The sequence below is a fragment of the Lontra canadensis genome, unplaced genomic scaffold, assembly GCF_010015895.1.
Source record: "Lontra canadensis isolate GAN:19392208 unplaced genomic scaffold, GSC_riverotter_1.0 scaffold57, whole genome shotgun sequence".
Lineage (NCBI taxonomy): Eukaryota > Metazoa > Chordata > Mammalia > Carnivora > Mustelidae > Lontra > Lontra canadensis.
This window is the reverse complement of record NW_022631051.1, coordinates 9,270,869-9,298,809: the sequence shown is the minus strand read 5'-3', so window position 1 is coordinate 9,298,809 and position 27,941 is coordinate 9,270,869. Positions and strand designations below refer to the sequence as shown.

Below are 27,941 nucleotides of genomic sequence, written 5' to 3'. Positions count from 1 at the left end.
AACTACAGAAATCAGCACAAACCCCCATAAACCAGTATGCTCCCTCAGCAATTCTACAAGGGCAATGAATTTAATACTGGAAACGAACATTGAACAAATCAGAGCACTGTGGAAAGAGTTCAGCAGCTCTAACAAGTCATACTATAATTTTTATGCGCTAGGAGAGTAGTGAGGCAAATGGAATTCTTAGAACATTACTTAAAAATAGATTTTTAAAGACAAAGGTCCCAACTCATTCTTATATACACACACAAAAGTTCATCTGTCACAGACAGCAAATGTTGAATTTACACACTGGAGTTTCCGGCAGCATCCTGCACATTTAGAGTAATTACAACAAACAAACAGAAAGTTGTCAGATCTAGAATGGAGCGTTCAAATCTGCACAGGACGGGACACAGCTGTCCTGGGACTACTGCGTATGTGCTCACCGCTGCTTCTCAAATGCAAAAACCAAGTAAATACCTAAAAAGAAAATAATACAAATTAGAGTTTGATTTCTCATATCTGTAGGCTAAACAGAACAATTTCAGTCCTGTTTGGAATTTGGTGAAAATTCTCAAGTTTCTGAGAGGAAAAATCCCAGTATTTCTAAGAGTCCTCAATTATTTTGAGTCATACTTAAGCAGATACGGGGTCATAGCTATTTACCTGAAAACAAATATCCACGTATTATAATACTCAGTGACATTATAGATCTTGAGAAAGCCAACTCAATGGTTCTAAAAATCTCTAAAAAACAGCTTGACATAAGAAAAATTAAAAGTATAAAGGCAAAGAAAATTAAAACTAAAAAATCTTACAACTTAATTCTTTTTATCTGGAGTAAGATAGGTAGAATAACCGCAGTACCATGATTACTTCTGGCACTGGTTACCTAGATTTTCTATTTGGGGGGAAAAATTAGTAAGAATTATAAGGAACATATGTAACTGGCAAGTTAAAATTCATCCAATTATCCAACTGTTCTACTGTAAGGACTGATAAGGAAAGTGAGCCAAAAGCTACATGATAACTGATGCTTAGAGGTATTTATCTGGCCCCAACAGTGATATTCCAGTCCCAAGAATACTCTCCCTTAAATATGATTTCCTGCTTTGGCATGTGTTCACTCAAAGAGATCTAAGTGCATCTATAATTCCTCATTCTGGATCACACTGAAGTTCAAAGCTATTATATCTTCTAATAAGATACTAATAAATTTTATGGTAAACAAACACCTGAAAAAATGACAAATCCTCAGAACATCACAAGGATGTTCAGCGCGTACACTAGGACATTCAGTCAGTGAGTCAAGATAGTAGGCCATGTACCTTGGTGCCCTCCCTTTCTGAGTTAACTTCTGAACAGGGTGCAGATGAATGACTGCAGATCATGTAAAAACCTCCCAATCCTTTAGCTTTTTCCTCAACCTGTCCAGGAATATGACACCAGTCCTTCCAAAATGCTATTTTAGTAATGCTATTCTGTTTCTTATCTACTAGCTCCCAATTTCTTTTAGGAGAAATGAAACATTGCTGGTAATACAGTAGACAGATGGACAGAGAACAGGCAGGGTGATATCAACATCGTAGATTCTTCTGGAAGACAAGAAGGCAAAGCAGACCAAGCTCACAAGCATGTCACAAGACTCAGAAGCAGACAGCATTATTTAGCGTGGCCCTCACTCCAAGCAATCCCTCTGCAGTCCAACCTTGCCAAAACCACCCCAAACACACTAGTACCTACTGCAAACAACCCAGCAGCCCTCACCTACCTTAAATCTAGGGTCATTTAAAAACCACTCAGATGCAATGTTTGAATTCAGATCAGCAATAAATAACATTCTTTCCTTTCTAACTCAAACATTCTGAAAGTCTAATATAAAATGCCTTCCATGTAGGCCTATCAATTGGGATTTAAAAAAATAAACACTGAACCACTACTAAAAGCAAATCAGCGGGAACCTGGGAGGCTCAGCTGGTTAAGCAACTGTCTTCGGCTCACGTCATGATCCTGGAGTCCCTGGATTGAGTCCTGCATTTGGCTCCCTGCGTCATCGGCAGGGAGTCTGCTTCTCCCTCTGACCCTCCCCATCTCATGCTTTCTCTCTCTCTCTCATTCTTTCTCAAATTAATAAATAAAATCTTGAAAAAAAAAAAGCCAGTTGGCAACAATTCTTCATGTTCCTCTCCCATTTAAAGAATCTTCTAGAGGAGCAGCAGGTTCTGGTAATAGGAGCTTAACGATTAGACCAGCAGGAGTTTGAAGTACAGCTTCTTGAACTTATCAGGCTATGACACCAGAAAAGATGCTCTCCAGTCCACAGAACCCTCCAGTTTAGAAGAGTATAATTCATCAAAGAACACACTGACCCGGACAAACTGGATCCTGGCTGCAGTGTGACCACTGTTCCTTGCCTACTGCTTTTCACTTCTCTAAGCCATCTCCGTCCTTGGTCTGGGGGGCATCTGATTTGTCCAGCTGCATGCTATCACTAAAGTCCACACTAAGGTACAGAAACGCATTTTTCTAAACTACAGCTAGTACCACCTGCACTACTTGTGACCAAAGCTGTTTTCCTTCCTACATCATAGTTTGGGAGCGGCAGGGCATCTAAGAGAACTGTGCCATCTCCACTCTAGGAAAAGTAATGAAATGTACAGGTTTAGGCATACATTTCCCAGTCTGTTGGTCCTCTAATCCCATTTCCACTAAGGGTAGCAATATTCTGAGACAGACAGGCTAAACATACTGGCTCTATTTGTGTTCTTTCCTTCTCCTCTCTCTCCAATTCAGCCAAGTCCTAGCACAATCCTTTCACACATGAGGCCATGGTTACAAGTATGAATCACCTGGGTAAGCCCTGAGACCTCAGACAAGTTATCGAAGTGCTTCTTTTAATCTGTGAAGATACTACAAAAAGTAGCCTACCCCTAAGTTTGTGAGGATGAAATGAGTTAAAACATATGAAAACTCTCCAGTCATGCTTGAGCACGTGTTACTCAATTATATCAGCTATTACTATTTTCCAGATTTTACTGCTTTTCCTTGCGCTCTCCTTCATCTCTTTTCCCCATTATAGAAACTTCAGCACTTCAAACAGTTTGCCTAGTACTGCCTTTATCTGTGTCTGTTTCTTCCATTAGACAGTATACATCTGGAAAGTAGAGATTACGACTCTATTGTTTTTTATTCCCCCAAAGCCCTTTCAAAGAAATTTACGTAATAACTCAACCGTTATCAAACAGATTGTCTCTGATTACCACTTATGCCTTCAACAGAGTTAACAAACACTTAAATGAACAAGAAAACTACTTTTTATGTCCTCAGGGCAGCCATATGAGGGTATTATCATCTTCTTAACACTGAGGGTATGGGCTTTCACTTCCTCAACATCCACGGACTTCACAGATTTGCCAGGCCTCTGACTTCTCTTCCAAAGACAGGCACCTCACTTCAGCATGTCTCCATACCAGGCCCTTCCCAATCACACATCCCTTTAAAATAACCTGCTCATTGCTGCTTCACTAAATGTTCTAGTACCTATTAATTACGCCTTTGTTGTCAATGTCAGAGTGGCTAGACAAGATATGTCGTAGTGTTCTAAAAGCCGGAATTTCCAACAGAAATCTGAGATAAAGATAGCAAATACAGGTGGCTATGTAGTAATGAGTAAGCAATGAAAATGTTTAAGAATGCTCATGAAAGTTTATATTAAGGAACATCCTGCATATATTTTCTCCTGGCACTAAACAGCTGTGCAAGAAAGGGGGCGTTAAACATACATAGGGATTCTATGTAAACATAAACACACACACCCTAATATGTGTTGGAAAAATTCCAAAGTTTTCAAATTTTAATGATCACTCTGAAACGATCTTTGAAAATGTCAGTTAATCTATATTGATGATATACTCACTTGTGGCTTCCCACTCCGACTTACTTAAGGTTCCCTGAAATTAAAGAAAAAGAAAGAACATTTTTAGATTGAATATAGAAGTACATAAATGCCTATTTTTCAATACTGCAGAGAAGTGCCCAAACACCCCCACTTCACTATAAATATAAGTTGACCCTTGAACAACACAGGTTTGAATTATGCAGCTATAGTTATATGTGTATTTTTTTCAACAAATAATCTAAATGTGTTTCCTTTTCCTTGTTTCTTTTTTTTTTTTTTAAAGATTTTATTTATTTATTTGACAGACAGAGATCACAAGCAGGCAGAGAGAGAGGGAAAGCAGGCCCCCCACTGAGCAGAGAGCCCGATGCGGGGCTCGATCCTAGGGCCGTGGGATGGTGACCCGAGCCAAAGGCAGAGGCTTACCCACTGAGCCACCCAGGCGCCCCTCCTTTTGATTTTCTTAATAACATTTCTCTAGTTTACATTTTTGTGAGAATACAGCATGTGATACAATACATACAAAATATGTACTAATTAACTGATCATCATATTGGAAGGCCTCTGGTCAACAGTTGTCTATTAGTTATTAATAGCCAACTATTAGAGTCATTAAGTCTAGAGTCAAAAGTTATAGGTTTACTTTTGACTACATGGGGAATCACCCCCACACTGCCCAAGCGCCAACTATACACATAATTTAATGTTACCATTATTGTGAACTAAATATGTAAAAGAAATAAATGAGATTTTAATGTTATCCTCTGAATTTTGTTCTCCTGCCTAATTCTCTAAACCACTGATTCTCAACCAAAGGGTGAATTTGTGTAAAGAGGGTACTTGTGCATGTGTGTAACTAGAAAAAGCATCTACTTATATTTTTAACTTGGAAAATGAAAAAATAAAAAAGCCTATCTTGAAACATCTAGTAGCATAGGAGGAGGGAATAAGATTTTTCATGCTTTTACAAAGGAATCACAAAATCCATATCATTCAAAGGAAATAAATTATGTTTAAAATAGTTACCAAAATACTAAAAAACACATTGATACAGTCATATATATGCTGCTTTGCACATACACTAACAAGACAGAGTAACTAATACAATTTTGAAGAAGTGATGAATATAAACGATAGTCTAAGATGTCCCCGGATATGTGTTATGCAAATATCTGTAATTTCTATTGATAGCAAAGTCACAGCTATATCTAATACCATTGTGGTACTACTGCATTCTTAATTAAAGAAAGCGTGAACTTCCATGTAGAAGTCAGTGAAAATGGAGATGTAATTTTTCTCCATGTAAGTTCATGAGCCCGTGAATTTTATCTATGGAACACAATGAGTCAGCAGCGCCTAGGTTAAGACATAATGACATAGAAAGAAACTCTCCAATCAAGCTTGTAACTTTCTCCGCAGCCTTATCACTCCATTCTCAGTACTGACATATTTTCTTTTCTATTCTGTTTCTAAAAAGGGGAAATATACTGACATGTATCTGATTTGTAAACCAATGAAATCATTTCGTAAGTTTCCATAAAACATGAGCTTTTGTTTTTCATTTTCTGGAAAACATGCTACATGTGAAAACTTACCAAAGGTAACCTTACTTGACTGTTCTTCATGTACTCTGCTGCATGTTCATAGTCATCTATCTTCTCAGAGGCAAGTTTGGAATTCTCATTTGCTGGATATGGCTAGGGAAGCAAGTAAAATTCCTAGTTAGGAAATTAAATGAAACTTATAATTCAGAAGTAAAAACAGTTAAGTCACAGAAAAAAATAATTAAGAAAATAATCCTTAAGTATTATTTCAGCAATACAGACCACACATTCTTTTGAAATACAGAAAAAAAAAAATGGGAGAAGGGGATCCTCTCCTAACAAAGTAGCTGTTATCGACAGTCAACTTTGATGATAATCATAGAATATTTATAGTTAGACAAAACTGTACCATTTATTTAATCACCTCCAAGAATCACTTAGCAGCAAACACTTGCATCTCCCTGACTCCCAGGGAAAGACCTGTTCCGTTCTGACACAAAGCTGAAGGAAGTTATTATCGAAAGAGCTAAATATTAATTTAAACATTATGGTGATGTACTAGCCATCAGAAACATGAACAGAAATTATAAATAATACAAATGAAAAACTCAAAGTCCTGGGTGAAGATGGTGGTGGAGTAAGAGGCCCAGAGGCTCACCTCATACTATGAATTCAACAAAGTAACTATCGAGTCATCCTAAATACCCCAGGAATCAGTCCGAAGACTGGTAAAACAAACTCTACGACTGAAGGTAGAGAAGAGACCACACTGAAGAAGGTAGAAAATGCAGAGAGACGGTTTGGAAAAAGCAGATGGTGGCCACGCTGATGGGGAGGGAGGAAGTTGCAGTCACTGAGAAGGGTGAGAAATAGACCAATACGCAGGGAAGCATATGGGGAAAACAAATCCTCACAGCATTTGGCTTGGAAAGCAAAAGAGCCTTAACTTCCTGAGTTCTTGCAACCAACAAGGCTTAAAGCCTGGTCAGTGTGTTTGGATCTGGGAGAGCTCAGAGAAGGACATTGGGGCTGCTGTTGAAGAAAAAGCACAGAAACAGCCTGCAGACATATAACATGGAAACAGCAATCTGAAGAGTGCCTGGGGCAGGCAGTGGGAAGGTTAATTGCTCATCTCAGAACATGCCCAAGAGAGACAATGATCAGAGACTCCTCCAAGAATAAAGAAACTGGCTGGCATCATTTCCTTTCGTGGTCCCTCACCATAAACACCAGCCACTTGCAGGAACCAGTACTTGTGAATACTCACTACCTAAACTGCTTATGACAATCCGACCCTGCCTACACTCTGGTGGAACGGCCCTTCCCAAGAACCCTTGCCTCAGTCCCACTGTGGTGGGCCCCCTTCCACAGAAAACAGGCCCAAACCAGTACCCACACATCTGCCTACCTGGGGGTTTTGCAGGGCCTCAGTTCCAGCAGCAGAGCAAGAAGTCCTATCTCACAAGCAGACCAGAGCACATCTTGATAAAACACACATTCAAGCCAGGCAACAAATACTGCTCACAACAGGCAAAGACAGCCTCTGCAGATGACTAGCCTAAGGACAGAGAGACCAGGACACAACAGCAGAGCACACAAAACACACACTGAAGACACTCCTGCACACACAAGGCCCTGGGGACCAAGGGGCTCTATGCGGCACAGCACTAGAGAACCTCTCTTCCTAAAGCCATTAGCCTCAAGAACAGGAGATGTAGCTAACTTTCCAAACACAAAGAGACACAGACCAAATAAGAAGACAGAGAAATTTGTCCCAAATGAAAATAGGACAAGGCCGTGGCTGGAGATCTAAATGAAACAGCACATGCCTGATGGAGAATTTAAAGTAATGATCATAAGAATACTCATGTGACTTGAGAAGAATAGAGAACATCAGTGAGACCATTAACACATATAACAGAGAGATAAAGGGATTAAAAAACAAAATGAAAAACATGCATAATGGAATGAACAGCAGGCTGAAAGAAGCAGAGGAACAAGTTAGTGACCCAGAAACACAGTTGTGGAAAATAATCAAGCTGAACAAAAGAGAGAAAAAAAATAAATAGAACAAAAATAAACTTAGGGAACTCAATAAATAGAACAAAAGTAAACTTAGGGAATAAATAGAACAAAAATAAACTTAGAACAAAAATAAAATAACATTCATTTTATAGGTGTCCTAGAAGGAGAGAAAAAGGGGCAGATCATTTATTTGAAGAAATTAACAGCTGAAAAGTTCCCTACTCTGGGGAAGGAAGCAGATGTGCAGATCCAGAAGCACAGAGAACCCCCATCAAAATCAAGAAAAGCAGATCCACACCAAGGCATGCTGTAATTCTATTTGCAAAATACAGTAATGAAGGAAAAATATTAAAAGCAGCAAGACAAAAGAAGTCATTAACTTAGAGGGGAAAACCCATAAGGTTAGCAGGAGATTTTTCCATAGAAACTCTTGAAGCCAAAAGGGAGTGGAATGACATACTGAAAAATACTGAACGGGAAAAATCAATAGCCAAGAATACTCTATCCAGCAAAGCTACCACTAAGAACAGGAAGAGAGATTAAAGAGTTTCCCAGACAAACAAAACTAAAGGAGTTTGTGACCACTAAACCAGCCCTAAAAGAAATATTAAAGGGGATTCTTCAAGTGGAAAAGAAAGACCAAAAATGACAATATGAAAGTAGGAAACACAGAAGCAGTAAATACGAATGTTTCTGTAAAAACTCAGTCAAGGATATGAAACTGGACACCATATACCTAAAACCAGGGAAGAGTAAAGAATGGGTTCAAACTTAAACTACTATCAAATTAATATAGACTGCTATATGCAGAAGATGATATATACACACCTAAGGGTAACCACATGTCAAAACCACTAATATGCAAGGAATAAAAAGAAAGAAATCCAAATATATCACTAAAGAAAACCTGCAAACTATGAAAGAAAGAGAAGAAAGGATCAGGGAAAATCTCCAGAAAGAACCACAAAACAAATAATAAAATGGCAACAAATACATAACCATCAATAATTACTTTGAATGGAAATGGACTAAACATACCGATCAAAAGACACGGGGTAACAGAATGGATAAAAAACAAGATCCATCTATATGCTGCACACAAGAGATTCATTTTAGTCCTAAGAACACCTACAGATTGAAAGTGAGGGGATGGAAGGGTGCCTGGGTGGCACAGTCTATTGAGTGTCTGACTCTTGGTTTTGGCTCAGGTTAAGATCTTGGGGTACTGGGATTAAGCCCCATATCGGGCTCTACATTCAGCAAGGAGTCTGCTTGGCATTCTGTCTCCCTCTCCCTCTGCCCCTTGCTGCTTCCCATTCTCTCTCTCTCTCTCACACAGTAAAATAAATAAATAGATCTTAAAAAAAAAAAAGTGAGGGGATGGAGAAACATTTATCATACCAGTGGATGTCAAAAGATAGGGTAGTAGCAGTACTTATATTGCAAAAAATAAATTTTTTTAAAATTAACATATAATGTATTATTTGTCTTAGGGGTATAGGTCTGTGACTCATCAGTCCAACACAATTCACAGTGCTCACCATAGCACATATCCTCCCTAATGTGCAATATATTTCAAAACAAAGACTATAATAAGAGACCAAGAGGGGCAGTAGATAATAATAAAGGGAATAATCCCCAAAGAAGTTATGACAATGTAAATATTTATGCCCCCAAGATGGAAGCACCCAAATACATAAAACAATTAATAACAAACATAAAGGAACTCACTGATAAAAATATAATAGTAGGTAACTTTAACTGCCCACTTATATCAATGCACAGATCATCTAAACAGAAAATCAACGAGGAAACAATGGCTTTGAATAACACAGCCAACCAGTTGTATTTAACAGGTATATTCAGAACATTCTATCCTAAAACAGCAGAATACACATTCTTTTCAAGTATACATGGAACATTCTCCAGAACAGACTGCACATTAGGCCACAGACAAGCCTCAAGAAATTTAAAAAAGATCAAAGTCATACCATGCATCTTTTCTGACCAGAATGCTATGAAACTAGAAGTCAAGAAAAAATGTACAAAGACCACAAATGAAGGGAAGTTAAATAACATGCCTCTAAACAATGAATAGGTCAACCAGGAAATAGAAGAAATAAAAAAAGTAAATGAAAACAAACACACAACAGTCCAAAACCTTTGGGATGCAGCAAAAACAGTTCTAAGAGGAATGCTTATAGCAATACAGGCCTATCTCAAGAAGTAAGAAAACTCTCAAACAACCTAACCTTACACCTAAGGGATCTAGATAAAGAACAATAAACAAAACCTAAAATCAGTAGGAGGAAGGAAATAATAAAGATCAGAACAGAAATAAATGATGTAGAAACTAAAAAACAGCTAAACAAAAAGCAATGAACCTGGAAGCTGGTTCTTTGAAAAAAAATCAGTAAAACTGATGGGCGCCTGGGTGGCTCAGTGGTTAAAGCCTCTGCCTTTGGCTCAGGTCATGATCTCACGGGTCCTGGGATCGAGTCCCGCATCGGGCTCTCTGCTCAGCAGGGAGCCTGCCTCCTCCTGTCTCTCTCTGCCTGCCTCTCTACCTACTTGTGATCTGTCAAATTAAAAAAAAAAAAAAAATCTTAAAAAAAAAAACAAACAAAACAAAACCTCTTAACAAACTAGGAATTTCCTTTCTTTAGAAAAAAAAAAAAAATCAGTAAAATTGATAAACCTCCAGCCAGATTATCAAGAAAAAGGACCCAAATAAACAGAATCACAAATGAGGAAGGCAAAGTAACAACAAACACCATAGAAATATAATTATAAGAGAACATTATGAAAAATTATATGCCAACAAATTGGACAACTAAGAAGAAATGGATCAATTCCTAGAAATCTATAACCTACCAAAACTGAAAAAGGAAGAAATAGAAAATTTGAACGTGCAAAGAAATTTAATCAGTCATGAAAAAACTCCCAACAAACAAAAGTCCAGGACAGATGGCTTCCATGCAAATTCTATTAAACATTTAAAAAAAGAGTTAATATCTACTCTTCTCAAACTATTCTAAAAAATAGAAAAGGAAAACTTCCAAATTCATTCTATGAGGCCAGCATTGCCCTGATACAAAAACCAGATAGACAACACACACACAAAAAGAACTACAGGCCAATACCTCTGATGAACACAGACGCAAAAATCCTCAACAAAATACTAGCAAACCGGGTTCAATAATACATTTAAAAAAAAATCATTCACCAGGATCAAGTGGGCTTTACTCCTGGGGTGTAAGGATGGTTCAATATTCATGAATCAGTTGTGATACATTACATCAATAAGTGAAATGATAAGAACCATGATCATTTCAATAGATGCAGAAAACACATCTGACAAACATCCACTCATGCTAAAAACCCTCAACAAAGTAGGTTTAGAGGGAACCTATTTCAACAGAATAAAGGTCATATATGAAAACCCAAAGCCAACATCATCCTTAATGGGGAAAACCTGAAAGCCTTTTCCCTAAGAGGTCAGGAACAAGACAAGTATGTTCACTCTGACCATTTTTATTCAGCATAGTACTATAAATCCTAGCCACAGCAATCAGACAACAAAAAGAAATAAAAGGGATCCAAATCACTAAGGAAGAACTAAAACAAGAAATGGACTTTTAATTACAGAAAACAAATGGATGGTTACCGGAGGAAAGATAGTTGGGCGGGATGGGTGAAACAATGGGCAGGGATTAAGGACTGCACTTGTCCTGATGAGCACTTGGTGATTAAAATGAAAACTTAAAAAAACAAAATACAGATAAACAACTTGAATCAACAGAGAACACTGTGAGTTCAAGAAGATAAGGAAAATAACCCAGCCTCCAAATTATGGGCAGTCTCCATATTTCTCACACACACACACACACACACACACACACACACACACACACTGCTTTGTTGTTAAGGCTAAATTGGTCAAATGTTTATTCAAATTACCTCAAGCATTATTTATTTTTTTAAAATATTTTATTTATTTATTTGACAGAGAGAGATAGCAAGAGAGGGAACACAAGCAGGGGGAGTGGGAGAGGGAGAGGCAGGCTTCCCACTGAGCGAGAACCTGATGCAGGACTCAATCCCAGGACCCTGGAATTATGACCTGAGCCAAAGGCAGATGCTTAATGACTGAGCCACCCAGGCGCCTAGCTCAAGCATTATTTTTAATCCATTTCAAGTAGCATCCCCTTATACTATGAAGTGAACTGCTCTGTAATACATGTAAATCAGAACAGAATGAACTATATAGAATACTTAATATTTTTAACAACCATCTATTCTACAAAGCTTACATATTCTTTTTAATTACTTTGTCTTTTTGCAGCAAACCAGCTGGCAAGGACTCAGTTTACACCCAGATCTCCCTGATCAGTTTTGAAGAAAATGATCCGGAAATGTCTACTTTGCTATCTTCTCTTTCCTCTTTCTTTATATGCATCCTACAATAAGCTCAGATACTAAATTCGGCTGTTTGCTGTTTAAGTACATGTTTTTGTACATGCAAAGCACCAGGAAAGACGACACCATACATGCGCGCGTGCGCGCATGTGTGTGTGTGTGTGTGTGTGTGTGTGGTGATTTGTATACACACACTTTTTCTAGTTTTCTATTCTCCCTCAAAATAAAAACAAGCTTCTCCTGCTAACATAAAGTAAGTATACACACACTTTTTCTAGTTTTCTATTCTCCCTCAAAATAAAAACAAGCTTCTCCTGCTAACATAAAGTAAATAAAAATGTTCTTAATTCTAAAATATAGGAAATACAACTAATGACATTTTAGTGGAATATAGGAAATATAGGATATACAACTAATAACATTTTAGTGGTTTACTGGTTTCAAAAAATAATTTAGGATTTAAAAAGGATGCTTCCCCTCCAAATTGGGAAAGTTGTATGGATGCAACTACAGCAGGAGACTTTTGTTTAAAAATCACCTATAAAAACTAAAGAAAGTATGAAGGTTAATAGTTTTGTGGCCTTGAACAAGTCACATATCCTCTCTGGGCCTCAGACTGCCCATTTTAAAATATGGACGGTCACTGTTTTGCCTACTTTGTGGGGGTAATTAGCAAAATAATGAGTATGTTTAAAGTACTCTAAAAAAATTCTAAGTTGAATGAACTCTCTGAAAAAATTCAATGATCAGTTGATTAATATGATCCTGTTGATCAAGAATAAAAATGTTGGGGTGCCTGGGTGGCTCAGTGGGTTAAGCCTCTGCCTTCAACTCATCGAGCCCCACGTCGGGCTCTCTGCTCAGTGGGGAGCCTGCTTCCCCCCACCCTCTCTGCCTGCTTCTCTGCCTACTTGTGATCTCTCTGTCAAATAAATAAAAATTTTAAAAAATCTAAGAAAAAAAAAAGAATAAAAATGTTCACTCACCATTTTAGACCTAATTAAATACTGAAAAAGGACATAAGGAAAACTAGTCCATGGCAATCCACTATATTTAAAACTTGTATAGAAACTGTCATTGCTGCAATTAGGGAAAGCACAAAGGAGTCCAGAAGCAGGTCCCAGCAACAATATAGTCTAAAAGACCACAATTTTGCTAGAGAGTTGGCAAAAAACAAAATTGGGCATGGTATGAGCTCAACTTAGACCCTGGCCAGGAAGATTTTTAAATTAGTAATGTTAACGAAAGGGCAATACTGTGAAGAAATAGTGCAGTAATGCACCCCTGGGGACATTTGGTAATGTCTGGAGTCATTTTTGGGTGTCACAACTGGGGGCAGGGGTGCTACTAAAATCTAGTGCACAGATGCCGGAGATGTTGTTGAATGTCCTAGTGTGAATAGAACAGCGCCTAACAACAAAGAAATTAAAGTCTAAAATGCCAACAGCCCTGAGGTTAAGAAATCCTATTTAAAAGCAATAGTATCCAGAAAATAGAATTTGATGATAGCACCACTCACTCACTCATTCATTCATTCAAGTATTTCCTGAGTACCCACCAAGTAAAGTTTCTGTAATGAGCTCTGTCCTAGGTGCTGAAGAGTCTATAGTGATACAAAATAATCCACGACTTATATAAATATTGAGCATCTATATGGCCTTGAAAGGAATCCCAGAAACAGTCAAACAAGTTTACTAAGACCTGGAATGTTTATACCTTTTCTAAACACCTACCTCTAGGGCCTGCATTCGTTTTAACAGCATTTTATTTTCGTTGTTCTTAATCTTTTCTTCATAGAACTCCAGAAATGTTTTTTTGTAGACTAGTTTCATATTGTACTTCTTTGCCATTCTGTCCAAAACAGATTACTTAATGAAAATGTTTCCAAAATATTTATAATTCCTCTGTAGTTTACTTTCACATAACAGTGACAATGTCTGGGGATCATCAAAAAACTATTATAAATTCATAACAGGAGAATACAAAATGAATGAAGAGTAACATGCCAATAATTACATCTATAAGATAACATGCATCCTAAATCTCAGTGGGTCACAGGAAACTCTATTACTGTAACAAATAGGTCAGGAAATAAAATGAAACTCCATTACTGTAACAAATAGGTCAGGAAATAAAATGAAAGCTATGAGATGGGGATGAACATCTATAAGGAACACTTTTCTATTAATTCTATTTTATTTAACTTGATCCCTCACAGTGGCATTAAGAACAGCTACCATTCCTTCTTAAAATAGTCTCTTTCATCTCTTGGATTCTCTGACAAGATACACTATTAATTTTCAAACCACATCTTGGGCTGCTTCTGCACAGTTTGTTTTACAAATTTCTTTTACCTAACTTCTAATGTTCTGAAGTTTGGCCCAGAGCATTACTCATTTTCCCTTTCCTGACTTCACACAGCATGCCAACAGCTATCTGTAGCTCAGCTCTCTCTTGTCATTCTCATTTATTCCACTGCTTCCTAGAAATCTCCACCAGGATGCGTCACAGGTATTCTCCAACTTTCCAAATCAAGGCTGAACCCCACTAGACTGTTCTGCCAATCTTTGCTACTTCAGTAAATCTATCTAATGATTCATGCCAGAAACCTCAGAGTTCTCCATGCCACCATCCTCTTTCCAATGTTCCATACACCACTACATCCTCTGTTTACCTATAAAATATTCTTCAAGTAGTTCTTAACACTTCTTTGGCCACCATTTTGCTTTAACTATTACCACCACTCAGCTATACTACATTGCTTATTTCCCTGCTTTCATTCTTTTCTCCCTCAATGAATTTTCCAACTACAGCCAGACTGAACTTTCACAAAAATACATACATGTCACTTCCTTCATCTACGCCCTGCAGTGGCTTTCTAGCCCACTTAATAGAACACAATTCAAAAGCCTTTTGCATGGCCTTTAATGCACTCATCTATAAGGAATGGTTCCTTGGGGTACCTGGCTGGCTCAGTCCATACAACTACACAGTATGTGATCTTGATCTCAGGGTCATGAGTTCAAGACCCACACTGGGCACAGAGCTTATTTAAAAAAAATAATAACAACAATGCTGCCTCATCTTGAGCCACTTGGGCCCTGATTCCTTACAACCCACACAATGGTTTTCCTTCAGCTCATTCACATATATTGTCCCTATACCTGGAATATTCTCCCTTCTAGTCTTCAACTGGCAAACTTCTTTTCATCCTTTAGATGTTGACTTAAACATCACTTCTTCACAGGTGGATTCCTTAAATACTCAATTACATGAGGTCTCCCTGTTACACTGTTTTTTTCCTACTGCATTTGCCAAAGTTTATAGTATCTGTATTTGTTGACAACATAAGGAGTCTGGAGGATGATCTCAGGTAGAAGGTAAAGGAGGAGATGAAGGGAAAATAACTCTTCAACGGTCAATGAGAAGGCTTATCAAGTGAAAGGACAATGGGGAAAGGACAATGAAAAAGAATATGTGTGAGAGCCACTGGGATATGTATGTAAGAGGCATATGTAAGACAGTGCTCCCCATAATTTGAATTAACCCTTCTTGGAAAGACAATGTAAGTTAAGAGTCTCTTTTATTCTAGGCAGTTCACTTTCTACCATAAGTCTCCAAAATAAGCCTTCAGAAATAAAATCAAGTTGTACACCTTAGAAATAGCAAAATTACAAAGAACTAAGACTCGATTTGTCCAATTTGAATAGGTTTGCCATATAAAAGCTATGTTTTTGTTCAGTTTAATAAAACTGCAAAGAACATCTCAAAATCCTATGCATTTTTCAGATCCTGTCTCACTGAATGTGTAACTGTTTTAGTAAATAATCTTTAAAAAATTTATATTATAGTGATGACTTGTGACTATACATGTGTATCACCATTAAGCAAATTAAGTACAAAAATTGCTAGTGCTTCCTAGCATTTAAAAAAAAACTTTCATTTTAAAGGCACCTGAGTGGCTAGAGGACACCTAGAACCAGTGCATGAGTGGAATACATTCTTGAATCAGGATCTTATTATCAACACTGCCTATGTGATGTACGAAAGTTCAAAGCTATAGTGAAATGTAAAACAACTTTCAATACCTATCCTCATCAAAGGAGGAGCTTTGCTTTATGAAGACTCATTTATATTACAAAGTTACTAACAGTTTAAAAAAATATCTTTCACTATTTTCAATGTCAGGTATTTTCTGCCACAAGATGAAGGCAACAACAGTCTCCCTTTCTTATCTACAGGATAAAGTAATTCCATGGATAAAAGAAAACTAAATAAGCAAGGTATAAGAAGCTATGGCATAAACCTGAACTTGAGGTTAGTTTTTCTTTTTTCTTTTTACAAGGCCATAATTTTTCTTTGGGTTCCATTTAAAATAAGGAATGAACAAAAATACTAATTTTTTTTCTTTCTTTCTCTTAAGGCAAAAAGAGAATAACAGATTAATGACATTCTTACTCATTTAGCAATGGAAAATAGACCAAGAATTCAGGGACATCCACAACACCTTCCAAGTTGAAGTCATATTTGCAGCCAAATAAAGGATAATCTCCTTTCTTCTGAAACTTCACAGTATATATCTCATTCCCAAATGATTCTGTTTCTGAAGCTTCAAGGCGTCTTCTATTAAAGGTTATCCCCAAACCAAAATAAAAAGATTAAAGCTGTTATTAGCTCAGACTTATTCTGATCAGATTATGCATGTGAAAAAACTAAAAGATGCAATTTTAAAAAGATACCTGATCAGCTTTTTAACTGGATTTGAACTACTTTTAAGAAGCAATACATTAACAGATCATTCACATGCTCACTAATAAAATTAGGCTGGAAACAGGCTTCACTTCATTATCATGACTACTAGCTAAGTCTTTGAGTATCTGATCTGGAGTTTGTATAGCACTACAACCTCTGGCTGGGTATAGCATAGGTCTCCAATTTACCCAATAAAGATGTTTTAAAGATTCATCCATAAATCTACGTTTTGACCTTAAATGTTGAGTATCTACTCAAATACATTATCAAAGTATTCAGCCCTTATAAGATCAACATGGCATGTTTTATGAAGTCTATTTCTGATAAACATTTGCTACTTTACAATAAGCCTAATTCTGAGTATCTTATAAACAACAATATATCAAAAGCACTTACATCAGTTCAAAGCTATTGGGAGTAGTACCAATAAAATAACCTCCAGGGCTCAGTCTCTCACAAGCATTTCTGAGCATCATGTCAGCCTGCTCATAGGATTCAAATGAATAATGACAGACAAACTGACAACTGCATATGTCAAAGCACATTTCTGGGTCACGAAATTTGTTAATCAAAAGTTCCTGAAACAAAATTAAAAATTAAAATGGGTCAAGATTTTGATGTTAACTGTAATATAAAAACGTTTTTGCTAATTAATTTCTAGAATTAGGGTCCTTAAAATAAAGTAGATATGTCCTCCCAACCACCTATTCTTTCTCTCATTATGTATAATGAGGTCCACAATGAAATGATCTTTTCCTTTTGGTTCAACAGAATTTGATTCCCATTTTCAAGGTAATTTAAAAACTAAGGATGAAATCATGTCTCAAAATCTATCAACCAAATACGACATTTAAGAAAGTTGATGCTTTATTTGGCTTTACTTCAAGGCTAAAGTAAAATATCAAACAATAACTGTGATTAAAAAAAAAACAAACACTCACAAAACTGGCCTTTGGGATATTTTTTAAAAGTGCCAGTGTTTTTAAAGGTTTCCAACATTCTAGCAGTATACTACCATTTTTCCTTCTCACTTTCATAACGCCTCTGTAGTTCTTAAACTTAATAGTTAAGAAAAAACCCCTGGAAGTACTCAGTGGGTCATCTAAGGAAATTTATCATTAACAGAATTTCTAGCTGAAACTGAAAATACATGTCCTGAGACTTTTAGTGTTTCAAAGTACATTCTAAAAGAACTAACTGCTTTTTAAACACATCACTCAGTCAAACTAAAAATATTAAACATAAATTGACAAACTGAAAAAAACTCTGTACCTTTGAACAATCAGCAGTTACAAATTCTGCATTGAAAATAAATTCGTTATCACGACAACGATTTTTCATGTCCTCATACCGCTGCTGACACTGTTTGACAGAAACATCAGCGATATCTGGAAGCAGGACAGGCATTAGTAACTGGCAACAAAGGCCCACAGAGATAAGATGTAAATGCAAAGATGGTTCAAATCTAGACATTTAGCGTGAAATCTATCCTTAGTAAGAGCAAAAAAGGTTCTATTTCCTTTAAAACAAAAAGTATCTCTTCCAATGTAAATGCCTTATTATTTTTCAAAAAGATAAAAAGCTTTCTCAATAGGTAGTGATAACAGAAAAGTTCTACCATGATTTTTAAATGCTTATTCCAAGTTAAATGCAAAAAGTTTAGACTCCAATTTGAATTATAAAATGTAAACTATACACCCAACTTTGAAAATATCAAGGCCCAGCTTTGAAAATATCAAGTTTATTTTTTCTTAATAAAAAGTTACTTGCTTTTTCCTGTGGTGAGATTTGCAATGATGACGCAAAAGCACTGGAAAGTAAAGCTGGCACCTTATCATGAATACAAGCTAGTAGTGAACCAAATGATACAGGTAATACTTGATATCTCCTTCACCACTATAAACTAGCATGGGGGAAAAAACCAATTTCATTTTAAAATGTTTTTGATAAAGCAGTAAAAGTTGATTTTATTAAATCTTGGCTCTTTTTCAATATTCTGTGTAATGAAATGGAAAGTAACAGAACATCTGTGTTCCCTAGTAAAGTCTGAACAGGACTGGTGTGACTGTGTTGTGAGCTGTACTGGCCACTTTTTTTTTCTTTATATAATTTATTTTTTTATTAACATATAATGTATTATTAGCCCCAGGGGTACAGGTCTGTGAATCGCCAGGTTTACACACTTCACAGCACTCACCATAGCATATACCTTCCCCAATGTCCATAACCCCACCACCTTCTCCCTACCCCCCTCTCCCCAGCAACCCTCAGTTTGTTTTGTGAGACTGAGAGTCTCTTATGGTTTGTCTCCCTCCCGATCCCATCTTGTTTCATTTATTCTTTTCCTACCCCCCAAACCCCCCACGTGGCATCTCAACTTCCTCATATCAGAGCAATCATATGATAATTATCTTTCTCTGTCTGACTTATTTCGCTAAGCATAATACCCTCTAGTTCCATCCATGTCGTCGCAAATGGCAAGATTTCATTTCTTTTGATGGCTGCATAGTATTCCATTGTGTATCTATACATCTTCTTTATCCATTCATCTGTTGATGGACATCTAGGTTCTTTCCATAGTTTGGCTATTGTGGACACTGCTGCTATAAACATTCAGGTGCACGTGCCCCTTTGGATCACTACGTTTGTATCTTTAGGGTAAATACCCAGTTGTGCGATTGCTGGGTCATAAGGTAGCTCTATTTTCAACTTTTTGAGGAACCCCCATGCTGTTTTCCAGAGTGGTTGCACCAGCTTGCATTCCTACCAACAGTGTAGGAGGGTTCCCCTTTCTCCGCATCCTCGCCACCATCTGTCATTTCCTGACTTGTTAATTTTAGCCATTCTGACTGGTGTGAGGTGGTATCTCATTGTGGTTTTTTTTTTTTTCACAGTCAAGTGTTTTCACTTGAAAGCAGCACTGACAGACAAACTGGTTACTTAGACTTTATTATCTGGCAGACATTTTCTTGAAAATGAATCAAGTGAGCCTCTCACTTCAAGCAAAATAAAGGACAGTATTTGTTACCAAGGATAAAACCTGAGATTTCAAGTGAGAATTACAACTTGAAACACTTGCGTCTACCACCATGGGCTGGGCGTCTTCCCAATACTTAAAACTTTTCTGATTGGTGGTAACATTAAAAAAAATGTGATTTCTTGATGTCAACATTTAGAAGATCTGCATAACATTAGTGGACATTATTTTCCAAATATCACAAAATCTTGTAGGGCAGAAAACCCATTCAAAGCACAAGACAGACCAATGGATTTAAGTATAACAGAATACAAAAATTTCACTGACACAGATTCAGATGCTACATTATAACTATCTTTAAGGAACTACCACCTGTGGAGTTTGGATACAGTATGAAAGATGAATATGCTCAATTATCTGAAAGGACTGTTAAAGTAGCCCTTTATCTTACAACTACTTTTCAAATAACACACCTCAACACAGTGCATGCAGAAACAGGTATGAAAACCCAGCTGTCTCCTATTATTCCAGACTCTAAAAGTATTCGGAGAAATATTTAAAGTGCCAGTCTTCTCGCTAAACTTTATGTTCTAATGAATAAAAATACTATTTTAATTCTCAATTTTAATTTCTATAATCAATAGCTATAGCCACATATACAGTACCTTTCTGGGTCATAAGGTAGCTCTATTTTCAACTTTTTGAGGAACCTCCATGCTGTTTTCCAGAGTGGTTGCACCAGCTTGCATTCCTACCAACAGTGCAGGAGGGTTCCCCTTTCTCCGCATCCTCGCCAGCATCTGTCATTTCCTAACTTGTTAATTTTAGCCATTCTGACTGGTGTGAGGTGGTATCTCATTGTGGTTTTTTTTTTCACGGTCAAGTGTTTTCACTTGAAAACACTTCCTGGTGGTCCTCAATCATTTTTTTTTTTTAAGATTTTATTTCTTTATTTGATAGAGAGAGAGAGATCACAAGCAGGCAGAGGCAGGCAGAGAGCGAGGGGGAAGGAGGCTTCCCACTGACCAGGGAGCCTAATACAAGGCTCGATCCCAGAACCCTGAGATCATGACCTGGGCCAAGGGCAGATGCTTAACCATCTGAGCCACCCAGGCGCCCCAGTGGTCCCCAATCTTAAAAATAAGGGTATATAGTGTTTATAAAACCAAGAAAGTTGAGAAGTGCTAATTTAGGTAACTTCACAGGTGGTGCTACGTACTTCACCTCATTGGAAGAATGTAACATCTACTTGTCCCACTTTAGTGTTAGGCTGATTAGTGCTTGATTCATTCAGTTACTAAATTCCATCAACCTTTCTCACCTAATAGCTTTAGCAACTTTTTATGATTGTTGCTTAGATCTATCATTTCATCAAGGATGGAAAATAGTGATTTTCATCAGTGCTACTGCACTTAATCATTCTGATTTTTTAATAGAGAGGAATTTCCCTTTTCAACCATTTGGTCATCTTGAAATACAGTTCACATAGGGTAAGAAAGACACCCCAACCGTTAATTTATGAATTGCAGAATGATGAATAAATTTCCTAGCATCCTCCAAGGGGGAACAACAGGATTTTTTTCTTTTATTTGATGTGTTTCAATCCACTGAAATCACTATTCTTTTTGATGATGAAACTGTCCTATCTTTGGCCAGTGGAAGTTTCAAGTTTGTGCTTTAGACGTGACTCCCATCTTTGATTACTTCCCTCCTTTTAGAGAGGACAAGTTATCCCAGGCTCATTAACTATATTTTGTAACACCATCAGTAAAATCTCAAAACTCATGGGCGCCTGGGTGGCTCAGTGGGTTAAAGCCTCTGCCTTCGGCTCGGGTCATGGTCCCGGGGTCCTGGGATCAAGCCCCGCATCGGGCTCTCTGCTCAGTGGGGAGCCTGCTTCCTCCCTTCTCACTCTCTGCCTGCCTCTCTGCCTACTTGTGATCTGTCTGTCAGGGAAATAAATAAAATCTTTAAAAAAAAAAATCTCAAAACTCATTTGAAAAAACACCCATCTCAAACACAGCCACAGATATCTTCTTCTAAGATATCTTAGTGTCATGTGATACTGAGATTCTGTTTATTTTCCAATTACCTGATGGATCACAAATTATTCTTTCCCATGTCATTATTTATCTTACCTGTACAAACTAGCTTGTTAATTCTTCCCTTTTTCCACTTGAGCAAATCTCCACCTTTACCACATCCCAGGTCCAAAACAGTGATATCACGTTTTTTTTTCTGTCGTATCTTTTCTAAAAATTCCCCTAAAAGAGAAAAATGTCATAATAATAATTTCTCCATTTTTACTACAGCATGAACTGTTACACCTAATACCTACTAACACCTGCCTGACATTATTATAAACTATTACATGTTCTTTTATGTAGTTAATTCGTAACTTCTGGTGAACATTTCATTTATATCAGAATATATGTCTGATATTTTAGAAAGTTCATATAGGTTTGTGAAGGTTATTTTTAGAATTTGACTAAACATTGAATAGCAGACATTTTAAATTCTAATTAATACAAGAAAGTTCAACACTTGTTCATATAAAAAAATTACTCATAATTTTTATAGTTTTCTCTTTCTAAAAACTAAATGTTTAGCTTATAATATACCTAACCTAATTCAAAATAATTATGGAATAATAAGAGTGCTTGACTTTTATAGAAGATGTCAGGCTTACCACCAAAACCAATACAAGAACTAGTCCAAATACTATATATACCTCTTAATTTTACTGTGATGAAAATTCTTAAAACACTCCAAAAAAATGAAATTTTTCATCCCAATCTACCAAATCACATTGATAACCAATGAATAGTATCAGTAGGACCCCATACATCAATAGTCAAATGGTTCAAATATCAGTTAAAGGCATATTAGTATTCTTAGACAACTGAAGTATTCAGCAATTCTAAAACCTGATATAATACGGATTTGTAGATCTACTCTTCCTCTATTACTCTGTGTTTAACATTTCCTATCTCATGTGTGTACCATTTTGACTGCTAAAATATTCACAGGGAGCCTGGGTGGCTCAGTCAGTTAAGCGTCTAACTTCGGCTCAGGTCATGATCTTGGGGTCCTGGGATCAAGCCCTGTGTCAAGTTCCCTGCTTAGCAGAAAGGCTATTTCTCCCTCCCCCTCTGCCTCCCACCACCTGCTTTCTCTCATGCTTTCTCTCTCTTAAAATAAATAAACAAAATCTAAATCTAAAAAAAAAAGAAAGAAATTCTGTATGAATATTTCTGGCTTTCACTGTCCGTAGGATCTTAAAATAATTTCAATAGAAGCACAAATGTTCTATATTTAACTTTCTGCTACTAATCTTAAAAAAACAGCATAACCAGAGTGCCCAGGTAGCTCAGTTGGTTAATTGGTCAACTCTTGATTTTGGCTCAGGTCATAATCTAGGGTCTTGGAATTGAGCCACACATCAGTCTCCAAGCTCAGTGGGGGATCTGGTTGAGGATTCTCTCTCTCCCTCCCTCCCTCTGCCCTTCCCCCAACCCGTACGAGCACACACACATGCACTCTCTAAAATAAATAGATCTTTTTTAAAAAATAGCATTAACAAATATGGAATAAGTAAAAAATGACTATTTCCATACAGTAAGACTAGTAAGAGGGAAAATCATGAAACATTACTCAGAGATACCTTTATCACATTCAAGCAGTTACTAAGCTGTACAAGCAAGAAAGAAAAAAATGAATGACCAAGAATGGGCACTGAGAAGAGAAAGGGGAAAAAAGCCAGAGAAGGAAGTAGCATAGACCACACTGATTACACCAGGACCTGAAAGACAAGTGCAGATAGCAATGCACCCATTAAGGGAGTTGCTTGAACAACTGAAGGAGGAAAGAAGAGTATATATATGTGGGGAGAAAAATTTTTTGCTAAGTCTGACTTAAGACTTTTTAAAAATGACCTGTTTCCCTGATTATAAAAATAATACAACTAATGATGTGAAAAATATGGCTGAACTTAAAATAGTTTATTCAATGAATAAACATATGAATAAATGACACATCAGAAAAAAATACCTTAGAAGTTATCTCTACTATTGAGGATGATGAGGAAAAGAGGAAAAGAAAAAAATGAAAAGAAATTAGGACTAGAGTCCATAGATTACCTTAGAAGTATAGATTAAAAATGCCATAATACTAACCTTAAAAATAAAAGGGGAGGGGTTGATGAGCCAACATTCAATTACCCTAGCTGAAAACTAGTAGAGACAAATAAATCATATTTCTGTAATAAAACACGAATATTAAAAACAAAGTGAGACAGAAAATATTAGTGTTCAAAATAATGACCCTAGTTCCCACTCCTAATACTATTCAGAATGAATAATGTATCTTTAAAAATTATTCAATTATTGGGGAGCCTGGGTAGTTCAGTCAATTAAGCATCTAACTTGATTTTGGCTCAGGCCATGGTCTCAGGGTTGTGGGATCGAGCCTTGGTGTCAGGCTCTGAACTCAGCAGGGAGTCTGCTTGAGATTCTCTCTCCCCCTCTTCCTCTACCCCTCCTGTTTGTGCTCTCTCTTTCTCTCACTCTCGCTCTAAAATAAGTAAGTCTAAAAGAGAAAAAAAAAAAAAGGTAAATTATTGGGGCGCCTGGCTGGTTTAGTCTGTAGATCATGTGACTCTTCATTTTGGGGTTTTAAGTTCAAGCCCCATGTTGGGTGTAAAGATTATTTTTGAAATCTTTAAAATAAATAAGTAAAATAAGAATTAGTAAATTATCATCAAAACTAGTAGGAAGTACCCATAATTAGCACCTTATTCTTTCTAGCGTAATCATGAAAGCATTCTCACTTTATCTGAGGCTGGCTTTTAAAAAAAAACAAACAACCCAAAAACCTTACTTAGAAAACTTCAAAACCCACTGGTTTTTAAAAATTCTCTAAACTTGGGACGTCTGGGTGACTCAATTGTTAAGCATTTGCCTTCAGCTCAGGCCCTACATGGGGCTCCATGCTCAGTGGGGAGCCTGCTTCTCCCTCTGCCTGCCACTCCCCCTGCTTGTGCTCTTTCTCTCTCTCTGACAAATAAATAAAATCTAAAAAAAAAAAAATCTCTAAACTCACATAAAGAATCTGACTACTTAATATGCTAGATATACAAAGCAATAAATATATTCTGAATCAGATTTTTACCAAAGATTTCCATTTTAATTCTAAAGATGAGTTCCCATAAATAAAATGCAGGCTCCAAAAAGTTGAATGTCTTCATCAAGTCTCAAAGTAAACTTTATTTTTCCCTAGACACTTCACAAGAAAAACAAGTACAATGAAAAATCTCCACATAACCTTTTGACTCATTAAAGGTCTAGAGATGAAAAATCATGACCCTGCCCATTTTCTTGACTTAATAGAAGCTGAATACTTAATCCAACATTATGTCACTGTTCTAAAACTATTAAGAGTAAAATAGAATAATTACTTAATAGCACTAGATAATCTTAAGTATAAAAGGAGCACACTGCCTTTTGAAAGCCTAATTAACTTATGAACTTAATATCAATTAAACTCATATATTTTATGTAGTCCAAAAGTAAATATGAGAAGAATTATCTTGAAGTCTAGTTTTAATTTTTGCTCCAGTTTTATGAAGTCAAGACTTGGTAACTAACAGGAAGGAAAGACTTAACGATTTAGCATAGGAGTAATCGTTTGGGAAAAAAAATGAAACATAAGCAGAAATAAAAAACTCCAAGCTATAAATCAAAAATCAATAAATCATACCAATGAGGACGCTTTTCATCCAATTATTAAAGTTTCTTAGGTAAAAAATACGACTTTGGCTACGCTTCTCCAAACCAACTTCCTGTAGTTCATTATAGTGGGCAGCCACGGCTGAACTGTGTCCCTCTTCTAACTTCTGAAAATAAGAGAATGAAACAAAATTAAGAATCAGAACATGGCAAAAATAAGCTAAAAGAGCATCTGACCTATATAAGGATAAAATACAAATGAAATTGGTGAACTTGAATAAGCAATGGGATGGATGACAAAAATCCCACTAATTATAATCACACCTAAGATTTGTTCTCCCCTGTTCCCTATTTTTAAAAACATCTCTTGGTTTAAGATTTTCATCTTGGTCTTTCATCTGTATAATTTTGGTCTCAATGTCTAAATAAAACCAGTACTCTTCCAGAGTTCTGATTTATTCAATTCAATAAATGTTAGTCAGTGGATTGGGTTCCCACAAGAGAATAAAATAGGAACAGTTATATTTTTTATATTATTATGTAAAATTGATGAAAGCATTAAATGAGATAACACACACAAAGGAATTAGAACTCATTAAGCTATGTTCAGGGTCAATGTTTTTTGTTTTTTTCTTTTAATCTATTCCAACAGTTTCCATTTGTGCTACCTACCTAAGACACCAAGCATTCTGTAAAAATGCCACAGTATATAAAGTGCTTCAAATTCCCACACTACTCTGTTCAACCAAAGTGCATCATCTTTTACCTATCTTATGTATCAGGTTTAATATTTTTACTTGGAAAAAAGGGTCTTGCTGCTGGTAAAGTTTGAAAACTGTGTGTATAATACAAGCTCCTCTCTGTTACAAGGATTCACACCGTACCAATGGCAAAAGCCTGGCCTAACACTTTACTCTCCAGGACTGATGCCAGAACTTTTACTCATTCACTAAAGTACTCCTTCCAACCAAACTCATCTTCTGCCTCAGATTCCTGCATAATATAATATTCCCAGATGAAAATAACTTGCTGTCCCTTGTTCTACACTACCCATCCAAAATATCAGGCTTATGTAACTACCCCAATGAGAAGCTGGAAACAATATAGTTAAAGGAATCACATTAAAGGTGGGTGTAATGTTGAAATTTATCTTTTAAGTCATAATCTCTACTATTTCTGACACAGGAAAGTGATGGACACATAATAAAAAAGGAAAAAAGTATATCATTTGGAACTTAAAACTTGTCTTTTTTAAAACACTGAGAAAAAGCAAATTATAAAAACTAGCTTTCAGGTTTCTAGTGAAACAAGAGTTCTTAAATAACAAAAATTATCTCAATTAGCATTAAGTTTCACCTAAATAAAAGCAACTAAATTACAGGAGTTAAAAGCCTACGCTATCTTAAGACATTATCTATTACTAATAGAACATTCTTATTATTTAAGATTAAATAAAAAATATTCACAACAGTTCCACATTTCAATGACACATCCCATTATGAATAAAAAAATACATTCAACCTACTTTTTGCTTTTCAGGAACATCCTCAAGTTCTATTTTTCTCTTTTTCTGTGTGCCATCTCCAGTAGAAGGTTCATCTTTTGGAAAATCATCCGTTTCCACTCTTCTTTTCCTTGAAATGACTTCATCATCACCAGAACCTTTTTCCTCTGGGACAATTTCAGCATCAAGTTTCCTTTTCTTGGTTGGAGTATCTTCCCCACAACTAGAACTTTCCTTTATAAGATCATCTTCAAATTCCATTTTTCTCTTTTTTGGTGTGTCTACTTGTCCACAGATAGGAGCCTTTTCAGAAAGGCCAGTCCCAGGAGTGGTTGTGTTTTCATTAATACTGAATGAAGATTCTGTTTCCAAATCTACTGATGCTTTTGCCTCTTCAAGAGAGATCTTTCCACACTCCTCTGCTTTTGCAGAATTTTCCATTTTTGCTTAAATAGATAGTAAAACTTCACGAATTAACACTGGAATGGCAAAAATTTGATATTACTTGTAAACACAAGTACTGAAACTTTAAATCAATTTTAACCAGAAGCCAGCCATTTCATTTCAGTAACCAACTAGGAGTTTTTTAAAAATCTCATTATAGTGAGAATACTGAAAACATTAACTGATATATGTTACAGATGAATCTCTGAATATATATGGAAGTACTAATTATAATGCCTAAACATACACACAATCTTACCCATAAAAGTCATTACTGGCATTGAAACTGACCGATAAGTTGGGGGGGTGGTTATTACACAAGCACTAGTTCCATTTCTATTCTGATCCTCAATTTATAGCCTTGTTTCCCAAATTGTGAGCTGGACACTATAACAAACTTGTACAGGCACAGCAGGACACTTTAAAATTTTAAGGGAAACCCTGGTATCTGACATATGGAAGATACCACGAATACAGCTTCAAATAGAGCAGCGTCAACTGAATAGACCGCACTACATTCCTTTCAATGCTATCAGAACTTGTGAAGCTGAGATTTTGGTGGCACCATAGGAAATCAATGTGAAACAGGAAATGAAGTTGGCAATGTCAAATCTTATTTCAAAGCCTGAGAAACTGTGCAGTACCCAATAGGTGTACACATCCCGTT

The 27,941-nt window shown here is 36.5% G+C and overlaps 1 protein-coding gene across 1 annotated transcript; it reads right to left on the bottom strand.

Moving 5' to 3' along the window:
• On the bottom strand, window positions 1–27,308 carry RNMT (RNA guanine-7 methyltransferase). Its single transcript, XM_032875838.1, has 10 exons — window positions 26,852–27,308; window positions 25,358–25,493; window positions 21,739–21,864; window positions 17,896–18,011; window positions 17,020–17,201; window positions 16,330–16,494; window positions 13,605–13,722; window positions 5,479–5,580; window positions 3,902–3,935; window positions 1–465 (listed from the first exon to the last, which is right to left on the bottom strand). The coding sequence occupies exons 1-10, from the start codon at window positions 27,269–27,271 to the stop codon at window positions 428–430; spliced, it is 1,437 nt and encodes a 478-aa protein (XP_032731729.1). The 5' UTR covers window positions 27,272–27,308; the 3' UTR covers window positions 1–427.
• Between the last annotated feature and the right edge of the window lie 633 nt (window positions 27,309–27,941).

What these genes read in the sequence shown, in the direction of transcription:
- RNMT (XM_032875838.1), bottom strand. Translation starts at nt 27,271, where the DNA reads ATGGAAAATTCTGCAAAAGCAGAGGAGTGTGGAAAGATCTCTCTTGAA. An exon ending in AACGAATGCAGGCCCTAGAG is followed by an intron (nt 5,581 to 13,604) that starts GTAGGTGTTTAG and finishes TTGCTTCCCTAG; the next exon opens with CCATATCCAGCAAATGAGAA. An exon ending in GTCAAGTAAGGTTACCTTTG is followed by an intron (nt 3,936 to 5,478) that starts GTAAGTTTTCAC and finishes CTTTAATTTCAG; the next exon opens with GGAACCTTAAGTAAGTCGGA.